This window comes from Garra rufa, chromosome 1 (assembly GCF_049309525.1).
Source record: "Garra rufa chromosome 1, GarRuf1.0, whole genome shotgun sequence".
Lineage (NCBI taxonomy): Eukaryota > Metazoa > Chordata > Actinopteri > Cypriniformes > Cyprinidae > Garra > Garra rufa.
Genome location: NC_133361.1, coordinates 16,270,798 through 16,283,859, shown reverse-complemented (window position 1 = coordinate 16,283,859; position 13,062 = coordinate 16,270,798). Strand labels below are relative to the sequence as shown.

The 13,062-nt window shown below is 39.4% G+C and overlaps 1 protein-coding gene across 1 annotated transcript in view; it reads left to right on the top strand.

Moving 5' to 3' along the window:
• Positions 1-13,062, top strand: part of LOC141290479 (myosin-9-like) — a 56,713-nt gene that overhangs the window by 42,741 nt on the left and 910 nt on the right. The window contains exons 12-25 of the mRNA XM_073822640.1: positions 1,564-1,835; positions 1,924-2,097; positions 3,458-3,631; positions 3,715-3,829; positions 5,202-5,389; positions 5,536-5,657; positions 5,814-5,883; positions 5,973-6,133; positions 8,704-8,812; positions 8,895-9,026; positions 10,294-10,638; positions 10,718-10,841; positions 11,728-11,899; positions 11,997-12,209. Coding sequence (XP_073678741.1) covers positions 1,564-1,835; positions 1,924-2,097; positions 3,458-3,631; positions 3,715-3,829; positions 5,202-5,389; positions 5,536-5,657; positions 5,814-5,883; positions 5,973-6,133; positions 8,704-8,812; positions 8,895-9,026; positions 10,294-10,638; positions 10,718-10,841; positions 11,728-11,899; positions 11,997-12,209 — 2,371 coding nt within the window. The remainder of the gene's footprint in view (positions 1-1,563; positions 1,836-1,923; positions 2,098-3,457; positions 3,632-3,714; positions 3,830-5,201; positions 5,390-5,535; positions 5,658-5,813; positions 5,884-5,972; positions 6,134-8,703; positions 8,813-8,894; positions 9,027-10,293; positions 10,639-10,717; positions 10,842-11,727; positions 11,900-11,996; positions 12,210-13,062) is intronic.

Genomic DNA, 13,062 nt, shown 5'->3' with positions numbered 1-13,062 from the left:
ATTAGCTGGTCCAAACTGATCAAAAATGGCTATTAGTTGGTCCAAGCTGGTCAAAATGGTCAGTAGCTGGCCCAAATTGGTAAAAAAAAAAAAAAAGGTCATTAGCTAGACCCAACTGGTTGAAATGGTCATTAGCTGCTCAAACATGGTTATTTGCTGGACCAAACTCATTGAAAGTGATCATTGGGTGGTCTAACTTATCAAAAATAGTCATTAGCATAAGCTGGCAAAATGGTATTTAGCTGGCCCAAATTTGTAAAAATGGTCATTAGCTTGTTCAAACTGGTTGAAAATGGTCATTAGCTGCTACAAGCTGGTAAAAAAAAAAATAATCGTTTGCTGGTTCAGCTGCCCAAAATGGTCATTAGCTGGTCCAAGCTGGCCAAAAATATTATTAACTGCCCCAAATTGGTTGAAATTGTAATTTGCTGGTCCAAACTCATCGAAAATGATCATTAACTGGTCAAGAATAGTCATTAGCTGGTGCAGTTGGTCAAAAATGGCTATTAGTTGGTCCAAGCTGTTTGATAATGGTCATTGGCTGCTCAGAAATGTTTATTAGCTGGTCTGAGCTTGACAAAATGGTCTTTAGTTGGCCCAAGCTGGCCAAAAATGGCTATTGACTTCCCCAATCTGGTTGAAATGGTCATTTGCTGGTCCAAACTCATTGAAAATCAAGAATAGTCATTAGCTTGTGCAGTTGTTCAAAAATGGTAATTAGCTGGTCCAAACTGATCAAAAATGGCCATTAGTTGGTCCAAACTGATCAAAAATGGCCATTAGTTGGTCCAAACTGGTTAAAATGGTAATTAGCTGGCCCAAATTGGTAAAAATGGCCATTAGCTAGTTCAAACTGGTTGAAAATGGTCATTAGCTGCTCAAAAAATGGTGCTTAGCTAGTCTAAGCTGGCCAAAATGGTCATTAGCTGGCCCAAATTTGTAAAAATGGTCATTAGCTAGTTCAAACTGGTTGAAAATGGTCATTAGCTGCTCAAACATGGTTGTTTGCTGGTCCAAACTCATTGAAAGTGATCATTAGGTGGTCTAACTGGTCAAGAATAGTCATTAGCTAGTGCGGTTGGTCAAAAATGGAATTAGCTAGTCCAAGCTGGTTGAAAATGCTCAACTGCTCATTACCTGCTCAAAGATGATTCTTCTAGCCAGTCTAAGGTGGCTAAAATGGTCTTTATTTGGTACAAGCTGAACAAAAGTGGTTATTAGCTGGTCCAACTAGCCATAAATAGTGATTAACTGCTACAAGCTGGTTAAAATTTGACATTAACTAGTCAAAAATAGTCATTAGCCTGTTCAAATTTTTGGTCTAAACAAAAATTATCCTTAGTTGGTCCAACTGGTCAAAAAATAGTCACTATCTTTTTCTAATTGGCCAAAATGGTCATTAGCTAGTGCAAACTGGCCTAAATGGTTAATTAGCTAGACTGCTAGCTGATGAGGCCATGGTTGACCGGATAGAACATCTGGTTAGAATAGGTAGAGAAGGTAAACCAGCATCTTGTTGTTATCAGTTACTATTTCTAAATGACTTTTCTTTCATTTCTCCAGCCGCCCAGAAGGTGTGCCATCTGATGGGCATGAACGTGACAGATTTCACACGCGCCATCCTCTCGCCCCGCATCAAAGTGGGCCGTGACTATGTGCAGAAGGCCCAGACGCAGGAGCAGGCTGAGTTTGCGGTGGAGGCTCTGGCCAAAGCCACATATGAGAGGATGTTCCGCTGGCTGGTGATGCGCCTCAACAAAGCTCTGGATAAGACCAAGCGTCAGGGCGCCTCCTTCATCGGCATCCTGGACATCGCTGGTTTTGAGATCTTCGAGGTACAGCAGACTTCTCAACCTCAAGGTTGCTTACAGTGAGATTACCCACAATTCCTAGCAGTAACTGTGTTTCTGTTTTTCTCCGCAGCTGAACTCGTTCGAGCAGTTGTGCATTAACTACACTAACGAGAAGCTCCAGCAGCTGTTCAACCACACCATGTTCATCCTGGAGCAGGAGGAGTACCAGCGTGAGGGCATCGAGTGGAGCTTCATCGACTTCGGCCTCGACCTGCAGCCCTGCATCGATCTTATCGAGAAACCTGTGAGCGTCTCTCCACTCCTAGAATGATTATATGATTCAGAGATGGTTTCATGTTTAAGACTAGGAATAGAGAACTTGGAAATCAGTTATTTAAAAATACTAGTCTGGTATGATTTCCTTATGATCTTCAGTTGATGTAGATAGAAAGGTAGTAGTTGATCTGAGGTTTCCATCAAGTCCAAACTGCTTCAAGCTGGTTTAAATCATTGATTAGCTAGACTACCAGCCAAAGGGACCATGGTTGACTTGGTACATCATCCAGGACAAACTGGTTAGAGCAGATATAGAAGGTAAACCAATAACCAGTTATTATTTCTGAAAAACTCCACCGATATTGCAACGCTTAGAACAACTGTGTGACCTTCATGGGTAGATGTTAAGCAGATTCTGGTATTTAATATTGGCAATCAAGAGCTTGGAATCCACTATTTGAAATCAAACTGAATTTAGTATTTTTTTAAGTGTCTTCAGCTGCTCCAGGCTAGTTAAAAATGATCATTAACTGATTGAAAGTGGTTGTTAGCTGGCCAAGGTGGTCAAAAATTGTCATTTGCTGGTTACAATTGGTCAAAATGGTTATTAGCTGGACCAAGATGGTTAAAAATGCTATTAGCTGAACCAAGTTGGTCAAAAATGGTAATTAGCTAAGTTGGCGAGGTCCAGAATGGTTAATAGCTGGTCTAAATGGGTTAAACATGGTCATGTTCTTGTCCAGACTTGTTGAGAATGGTTATTAACTGGTTCAAACCTGTTAAAATTGGTTATTAGCTGGGTTGCCAAAAATTGTCATTACCTGGTCTAAGTTGGTTCAAAATGGTCATGATCTTGTCCAAACCTTTTTTTATGGTTATTAGCTGGACAAAGATGATCAAATGCTTATTGGCTGGTCTAAACCATTTCAGAATGATTATAAGCTGGTCTAAACTGGTTAAAAATGTTATTAGCTGGTCTAAACTGGTTAAAAATGGTCACTTGCTTGTCCTAACTGGTTGAAAATGGTGTTAGCTCACCCAAACTGGTTAAAAATGGTCATTAACTGGTCCGAATTGGTCATAAAATTGTATTAGCTGGACCAGTATGGTCAGCATAGTCATTACCTAGTATATACTGGTTAAAAAGGTTATTAGCTCATCCAAACTGGACAATAATGGTCATTAGCTGTTTCAAATTAGTTAAAATGGCTATTAGCTGGACCAAGATGGACAAAAATAGTTGAAATATTGATCAGATCCTGATGTTTAAAATTTGGAAAAGACAACTTTGGATCTATTATTTTTAAAAATCCTAAACCCAGTTTGGTTTCCTGATCTTCCCGAGTTATGATCTTATGCTGATTGTAAGCTGTGTTGTGTGTTTCCAGGCAAGTCCTCCAGGAATCCTGGCTCTCCTGGACGAGGAGTGTTGGTTCCCCAAAGCCACGGACAAGAGCTTTGTGGAGAAGGTCCTGCAGGAGCAGGGGACACACTCCAAATTCCACAAACCCAAGAAACTGAAGGACGAGGCCGATTTCTGCATCATCCACTACGCTGGAAAGGTGCTGGCATGCTCCTCGGCTGAACTCATGTGCGATTACAGGGTCTTCATTGGGAATTTTAAACCTCCGATTGTTTTTCCCAGGTGGATTATAAGGCGGACGAGTGGCTGATGAAGAACATGGACCCGCTGAACGATAATGTGGCAACTCTGCTGAATCAGTCCACCGACAAGTTTGTTTCAGAGCTGTGGAAGGACGGTGAGTTGAAAGATCACATTGGATAAGCTCCTAAATTGAATAGGCCAGAAATGTTGAAGAAATATGTCTGTAACTCACAGGATGTGAAGGTGTGAAGCTTTTAAACTCAACAAAGGGAAACAATGACTAACGTATTTACACTCTGGCCGACATGGCTGGAAACTCACTGGATTTGTTCTCTTCTGCTGGTGTTTGGTCCTCTGTTTCTTCCCCTCTCCATCCATCCATCCGTCCGCCCCTTGTTTTACGTCCTCCTGGACCTCTGTACACACCGTCTCTTGTCTGTCCATCTCTCTCAGAGGTCCAGAACTGTCAGAGAGCTTATTTCTATCAACGTTTTCCTTTCCTTCATTTAGAGCCAGGTGACATCTTTGGTTTTTCTCTTTCTCTCCCATAACGTTTTTCTCCTCCTCCATCTCCATCAGCTGTTCTGCGTGACTGTGTTTCTCTGAGGTGTTGAGATGTATCTCTGATATTTCTGCTGTCTCTCCTCTCTGTGTAATATAGTGTGCTTTGGCGCCCCCGCTGTTGGTCTGTGGTACTGCAGAAATGGGTATAAAACTGCATGGGTTTGGTTCTGTTCTCACCAGTGAAACATGACCACAGTATGCAGTTACACACACACTCACAGGGTCCAAAATTCACTTCAGCCAAACCTAACAATGACGACTGTATAAAAAATTGTGAACTATATTATTTATAATTATAGATTTTGTCGTTTTTATGCTGTTTTAATTTTAAGTTAATTATATTTAATTTATTATTTAAGTTTTAATTTTACTTCAGTCTAATATTCCATTTTAGTGCTTCAACTTAAACATTTCTTTTCAGAGTTTTTGAGACTTAATTTTATTTTATAATAATACAGCCTTATTTCAGTTAACAGAAATTATTGTAAATGCTTTTGAATTTGTCAATTAGCAACATGCAATATGAAACTCTCTTGTTTTGTGCTCGTTAAACCTCGTTCATGAAACGCGAGCAGAATGAATTGTTTGTGATTGTTCTGAAATCCGTGTCATTCAATTCAACTTGTGTTTTCATGAACGAGGTAAGTGTTTATTTTGGTCCCTTGAACACACACACACACACACACACACACACACATACATATATACATGATGACAAAACACAAACACACAGATACACTCATACGTGTCACCTGCACTGCATTGATTTGGATCATTTTCCCGTGTGTCCCTCCCCTCCACTTTTCACCAGCATCGTGTGTCTGTGGTTTGTCACCAGTGCTGACGTGTGTATGACCCACTAAACTGTGGGTAGTTTTCACATCATGACCAGACTGCATGCCTCAGATGAAGCTCATACAGCGTGGTGATTGTCACTTTCTTTATGTCTGTCTGTCTCTCAGTGGACCGTATCGTAGGTCTGGATAAGGTGGCCGGAATGTCGGAGCTGCCAGGTGCGTTCAAGACCCGTAAGGGAATGTTCCGGACAGTCGGGCAGCTCTATAAGGAGCAGCTGTCAAAACTGATGGCCACACTCAGAAACACCAACCCCAACTTTGTCCGCTGCATCATTCCCAACCACGAGAAAAAGGTACCAGCTGCTTGGCATTCAGGAATGGACTAAAAACTATAACGATAACTATATTAGTGTCCACACCAAGAACGATAACTATAAAGACAGCTATACGTCCTGAATTCATCATAAACCTTTGCGTTTTGTGTCTCCGTTCATCTCAGGCTGGTAAGTTGGACCCTCACCTGGTTCTGGATCAGCTCCGGTGTAATGGTGTGCTGGAGGGAATCCGTATCTGCAGACAGGGATTCCCCAACCGCATTGTCTTCCAGGAGTTCAGACAGAGGTATCGGACAATTAGCCCCTCAATTATTCCTCCTAAGAATCGTATTCTCTTAGCATCTGAATCTAATTAATTATTAATTAGCTCTTACTAATTGAAGTTAGAGTGCTGATTGTGTATTTTTACACAATGTTAATAATAGTTTGTGTTTTCACTCAGGTATGAAATCCTCACTCCGAACTCCATTCCCAAAGGCTTCATGGATGGCAAACAGGCTTGCGTGCTGATGGTGAGACTGGTTTTACAGTTAAATAAACTGATTCAAACTCATCCAGTGTTACTTTATTAAGTTTACTAAACTGATCATGTCTGTGTCAGATCAAAGCACTGGAGCTGGATCCCAACCTGTACCGGATCGGACAGAGCAAAGTGTTTTTCCGCGCTGGAGTTCTGGCTCACCTGGAGGAGGAGCGCGATATGAAGATCACCGACGTCATCATTAACTTCCAGGCCTGGTGCCGTGGATACGTCGCCCGCAAGTGAGTGTCACAACATGTGGAATAGAGTTTAACGACAATGTTTTTCAATGTTTGGGCAGTTGCTAGGGTGTTGCTATATTGTTATTAGCCAGTTTATTGGGTTTAGTGGTTACTAGGGTGTTGCTGTGGTATTTTTAGTTGGTTTCTAGGATGTTCTAGGTAGTTAGGGCATTACTAGTAGGTGTATTGGGTGGTTGCTAGGGTGTTGCTGTTTGGTTCTTAGCCAGTTATTAGTGTGTTCTAGATGGTGACTAGGGTGTTGCTATTTGCTTCTTAGCCAATTATTAGGGTGTTCTAGATGGTGACTAGGGTGTTGCTATTTGGTTCTTAGCCAGTTATTAGGGTGTTCTAGATGGTGACTAGGGTGTTGCTATTTGGTTCTTAGCCAGTTATTAGGGTGTTCTAGATGGTGACTAGGGTGTTGCTGTTTGGTTCTTAGCCAGTTATTAGGGTGTTCTAGATGGTGACTAGGGTGTTGCTATTTACTTCTTAGCCAGTTATTAGGGTGTTCTAGATGGTGACTAGGGTGTTGCTATTTGGTTCTTAGCCAGTTATTAGGGTGTTCTAGATGGTGACTAGGGTGTTGCTGTTTGGTTCTTAGCCAGTTATTAGGGTGTTCTAGATGGTGACTAGGGTGTTGCTATTTGCTTCTTAGCCAGTTATTAGGGTGTTCTAGATGGTGACTAGGGTGTTGCTATTTGGTTCTTAGCCAGTTATTAGGGTGTTCTAGATGGTGACTAGGGTGTTGCTATTTACTTCTTAGCCAGTTATTAGGGTGTTCTAGATGGTGACTAGGGTGTTGCTATTTGGTTCTTAGCCAGTTATTAGGGTGTTCTAGATGGTGACTAGGGTGTTGCTGTTTGGTTCTTAGCCAGTTATTAGGGTGTTCTAGATGGTGACTAGGGTGTTGCTATTTGCTTCTTAGCCAGTTATTAGGGTGTTCTAGATGGTGACTAGGGTGTTGCTATTTGCTTCTTAGCCAGTTATTAGGGTGTTCTAGATGGTGACTAGGGTGTTGCTATTTACTTCTTAGCCAGTTATTAGGGTGTTCTAGATGGTGACTAGGGTGTTGCTATTTGGTTCTTAGCCAGTTATTAGGGTGTTCTAGATGGTGACTAGGGTGTTGCTGTTTGGTTCTTAGCCAGTTATTAGGGTGTTCTAGATGGTGACTAGGGTGTTGCTATTTGCTTCTTAGCCAGTTATTAGGGTGTTCTAGATGGTGACTAGGGTGTTGCTATTTGCTTCTTAGCCAGTTATTAGGGTGTTCTAGATGGTGACTAGGGTGTTGCTATTTGGTTCTTAGCCAGTTATTAGGGTGTTCTAGATGGTGACTAGGGTGTTGCTATTTACTTCTTAGCCAGTTATTAGGGTGTTCTAGATGGTGACTAGGGTGTTGCTATTTACTTCTTAGCCAGTTATTAGGGTGTTCTAGATGGTGACTAGGGTGTTGCTATTTTGTTCTTAGCCAGTTTGTAGTGTGTGCTGTTGCTATGGCATTGCTACGTGGTTCTTAGCCAGTTTGTACTGTTTTTGGGTGGTTACTAGGGTGTTGCTCTGGTATTCTTGGCCAGTTTCTAAAATGTTCTAGGTAGTTAGTACCTGCATTGCTAGTCAGTCTATTGGGTGGTTGCTACAGTATTGCTATTTTGTTCTTAGCCAGTTTCTTTGATGTTCAGGGTGATTACTAAATTGTTGCTGTTTTTTTTTTCTTGGCTAGTTTCTAGGGTGTTCTAGGTAGTTACTAGGGCATTACTAGTCAGTTTATTGGTTTATTGGTTACTAGAGTGTTGCTATGTAGTTCTTAGCCAGTTTTTAATGTTTGCTGTTGCTAGGTCATTGCTATGTGGTTCTTAGCCAGTTTGTACAGTGTTTTTGGGTGGTTACTAGGGTGTTGCTATGTTGTTCTTGGCTAGTTTCTAGGGTGTTCTAGGTAGTTATGGCATTACTAGTCAGTTTATTGGTTACTATGGTTTTGCTATGTGGTTCTTAGCCAATTTTTAGTGTTTGCTTTTGCTAGGTCATTGTTATGTGGTTCCTAGTCAGTTTGTACAATGTTTTTGGGTGGTTACTAGGTTGTTGCTGTGGTATTCTTGGCCAGTTTTTAAGGTGTTCTAGGTAGTTACTACCTGCATTGCTAGTCAGTGTGTTGGGTGGTTGCTTCAGTGTTGCTATGTCATTCTTAGCAGAAGATAGATGGAAGTCCTTGAAAATCAAATAAGAAGTTCTTAAAAAGTCTTTGAAAGTCCTGGAATTTAATTTTACAGTATCTGTACGAGCCCTGTAAAGAGCACGGTAATGCTTTTGTTATGATTATAAAAACTTAGCCTAATATTACACACCCTTTCATAGTCGTTTTTATGTTAAGTTACCGTGGCAAATGACTTATTAATGCACAGGACGCCAAACTACAGTGGTATTGACCCATTGGTTACTTGGGTGTTACTATGTAATTTTTAAAGTAGTTGCAAGTATATAGAATACGCATAATAAGGAAAACAGATCTACACATGAACTAAAGTCCACTGATAATGCTGTCTTGTGGTGTGTAACGGTTTGTGTTTGTCGTTCAGGGCATTCGCTAAGAGGCAGCAGCAGCTGACAGCCATGAGGGTGATCCAGAGGAACTGTGCTGCGTATCTGAAGCTCAGGAACTGGCAGTGGTGGAGACTCTTCACTAAGGTTCATAAAAGCACTCGCACAAGATTGGATTTGCTGTTATTCTTAATGCGTGTTCTGTACTGATGCCGTGTGTGTGTTTCAGGTCAAGCCGCTGCTGCAGGTGAGCCGACAGGAAGAGGAAATGCAGGCCAAAGACGAGGAGCTCAACAAGGTTAAGGAGAAGCAGGTGGTGGCTGAACAGCAGCTGAAGGAGATGGAGGTCAAACAGCAGCAGGTAACGCTTTCCATCTTGTTTTATAATATATTATTTATAATATAGCTGCAAGCCGCAGTTACAGGGCCAAGCCACCGAAGGGCTGTAGCGCAGTGCAGAGCAGGAAGAACAAAACTCACAACAAAACTGTTCAAACTTCTCAGGTACCTCTGGGACATGCTGCCGATGATTCCTACCGATTTTTGTGTAGATATGTCAAAAGGTCCAAAATATATTGTCAAATTTCAAAATGGCGGAGATGTGGTTCAGCCAATCCTGACAAGATTGATATCCTCATAATTTTCTGGCAAACTCAAAAGTCATAAGCAAAAATGTGCATTTTTAGTATCTCGCGACCCATAAGTGGCATGGACCCTCGGAGCATGGTTTTGATGAAGCATACCAAGTTTCATTTCAACTGATCCAAGTTTGGCCAAGATATAGCCTCTGAACCAATTTTGGGTCAACCTTGTTAACTTTGCAACATCATAACTTTTGAACAAAGATAATCTGAGCCAATTTTGGGAAGAATTGGATCAATATTCAAGAAGGAGTAGCAAAAAAACCAAAACTGTACTTTTCAAAATGGCCGCTACTGTAATGGGTGGAATCTTAATGTTAGCTACTGAATGTGATCAGCAGGAAGAGAGGAAATCAGGTGTACCAAGTTTCTTTTTTTTTTTTTTATAGAATTAGGGGTTCAGGAGTTATGTAGCCTCTGAACCAATTTTGGGTCAACATTGTTAAATTTGCGACATAACTTTTGAACAAAGATGAATGAAAAAAAAAATTGTTCAGTTATTTTTGTGCAGCTCAGTCCAAAGATAATCTGAGCCAATTTTGGGAAGAATTGGATCAATATTCAAGGAGGAGTAGCAAAAGAACTGAATACTGTACTTTTCAAAATGTACTAGCTGCTACTGTAATGGGTGAGTCTTATGTAAGCTATTGAATGTGATGAGCAGGAAGAGAGGAATCAGCTGTACTAAGTTTCTTTTTTTTTTAGCGAATTAGGGGTTCAGGAGTTATTACCATTTTAAGGTTGGATATTTGAACTAGTGGTGGCTCTATAGGGTTGGTCCTAGAGACCCCAAATTTGGTCAGATCACTATTCATGGCCATCACTACAAGTGTGCCAAATTTTACCAATTTCCCTTCATAGGGCTGCCATAGACTCCCTTTGGACAAAAATAATAAGAAAACATACAGATACAAAAGGGTATATTCTTACTTATGAGAATATAAGTTCCAGTGGAAACGTTAATGTTATGTTTGTTCCTCTCTGCAGCTAAATGCAGAGAAAATGGCTCTTCAGGAGCAGCTGCAGGCAGAGATGGATCTGTGTGCCGAGGCCGACGAGATGAGGAACCGCCTAGTGACCAAGAAGCAGGAGCTGGAGGAGATCCTGCACGATCTGGAGGCCCGCGTGGAAGAGGAGGAGGAGCGAGCCAATCACCTGCAGACTGAGAAGAAGAAGATGCAGCAGAACATCGCCGACCTGGAGCAGCAGCTGGACGAGGAGGAGGCGGCGCGGCAGAAGCTGCAGCTGGAGAAGGTCACAATGGAGGCCAAGCTCAAGAAAACCGAAGAGGAAGTGATGGTGCTGGACGACCAGAACAACAAACTCTCCAAGGTCTGTCTGCGGATGCGATTGGTTGGGTGTTGTGTTTAAACGCTAGCTATTTCTCCTCACCGTTCTTCTGGTTTTGCAGGAGAAAAAACTTATGGAAGAACGTATCGCTGAGTTCACCACAAACCTGGCCGAGGAGGAGGAGAAATCCAAGAGTCTGCAGAAACTTAAGAACAAACACGAGGCCATGATCACTGACCTGGAGGGTAAGCGAAACATTATGCTTTGTCTTTACAATTACAAATATATAACTTTTGTAATCAATAGAATTATATATACATAATAATATCAATATGAAATATAGCATGATAATTCTAAATCTAAATATATAATTTTCATAAAATATAGTACTCATAATGTACATATAAATATGTACAATGTATATTATATTCATATTATACTATATATTTATAGTGTGTAGTTAATGTGTGTGCATATAATGTAAAATAGCATATAACATAAATACATGATTATAAATAAAAATAAATAAATGATAGAAATATATAAAAAAATATTTCTGTGTAAATAATGTTGTATATAGTAAGTTTATAACTTTTGTAAACTATACTGTATTTTTTTATGTAAATACATTTACAAATGTAGAATATAAATGTGTGTAATTCATGTAAAATATACCAAATCTAGCATAATACATGTCTAATATAAAATATATACATTCTGTAAAGTATATAATTCTAGGAATAATATGAATAAATAATATATGAATATACATGATCATTATGAAAATAGGATAGTATATAATTTATCATATATATTGGAAAAGTTATTTAGTTAGTTATACAGTGTGTGTTCATATATGTGTGTGCAGATGGCTAGATTAGCATAATATATATAATTTTTTACATTTGTATGAAAATGGATAAAAAAAAGAAATGTATATCTAACTATATAAAGTTCAAAACCATAAACATTTACAGCTGCTTTAAAGTTTCAAGCTAGGCTTTCTCAAGCCAACCTAAAGTTTGTCTTGATTAACTATTTTATCTAGTTAGTGTTTTTAAAGCTAGGCTTTGGTTGTTAATGTCAAGACACATAAGTTGTCTCACTAAATTCGGTTTCTTCGTTGCTCAGACCGTCTGCGTCGTGAGGAGAAGCAGCGCCAGGAGCTGGAGAAGAACCGCAGGAAGCTGGAGGGCGACTCTACAGAGCTTCACGATCAGATCGCAGAGCTCCAGGCTCAGATCGCTGAACTGCGAGCGCAACTCGCCAAGAAGGAGGAGGAGCTTCAGGAGGCACTCGCCAGGTAAGACGCACACCTTATCCAATCACAATCGAGTGTTAAGTGATGCTGATCCATCTGAATGAAGGATTAGAGCTGATGAGTGACTGTGTTTCATCAGGATCGAGGAGGAGGCGGCTCAGAAGAATATGGCACAGAAGAAGATCCGTGAGCTGGAGGCTCAGCTGAGTGAACTTCAGGAGGATCTAGAGCTGGAGAGAGCGGCTCGGACCAAAGCCGAGAAACACAGACGAGATCTGGGAGAAGAGCTGGAGGCGCTGAAGACAGAGCTGGAGGACACACTTGACTCCACCGCCGCACAGCAGGAGCTCAGGTGTGTTTCATATAACGCATGTTTGCCCCCAGGTGTATTTTATTTTAACATTTGCATAATTTAAAATAAAAAAAAGTTTTAAGTGTTTAAAACGCTATAATATTTTTTTTTTTTAACAGTAAATCTGCATTACAATTCTAAATATCTATAATTAGTTGAAATAAAATAGTAATATTACAATCATTTATTTTCGTTTTTGTATTTTATTGGAGTTTTTTTTTATTTAACAGTACAATTGCATTGCAATTCCTAATTTTTATGGGAAAATGATAATAAAAAATAATTTAAAAAGCGTTTTTATTGTTTTTGTTATCAATTTATTAGATATTTTTTTTATTTAAAAATACAGCTGCAATGCCTTTTTTATAATTAAACTTAAAATAATAATACTATTGAAATACATGTTGTATTGTTTTTGTATTTTATTCATTTTAATTTATTAGATATACATTGTTTACAATTGTTTCATATCAATTCAATGTTTTTATGATTAGTGTTAAAATGATATTATGATCATTTTAATTTGACTATAAATATTTTTAATTGAATTTTATTCTGAAATTTAAAAATAATTATAATAAAACAATTTAACTTTTTATTATTATTTTATTTTATTCAATATGAATTTTTATTTACTCGTATATTTGCATTAGAGTTCCAATTATTTATAGTTGGAGATAAAGTGATAATGTGTACAAGATGTGACGTCCACTCTATAATGGGCTTGTTAAAAGTCAAAGTTTTTTCTTCTAAGTTTTAAACACCCTTAAAAGCAACCATTTCTTTGGCTGGTCTCCGTAGTTTTTTCTTGGATGTTTCAAAAGCAGCAAAATGAGACATTTATCATGCAAAG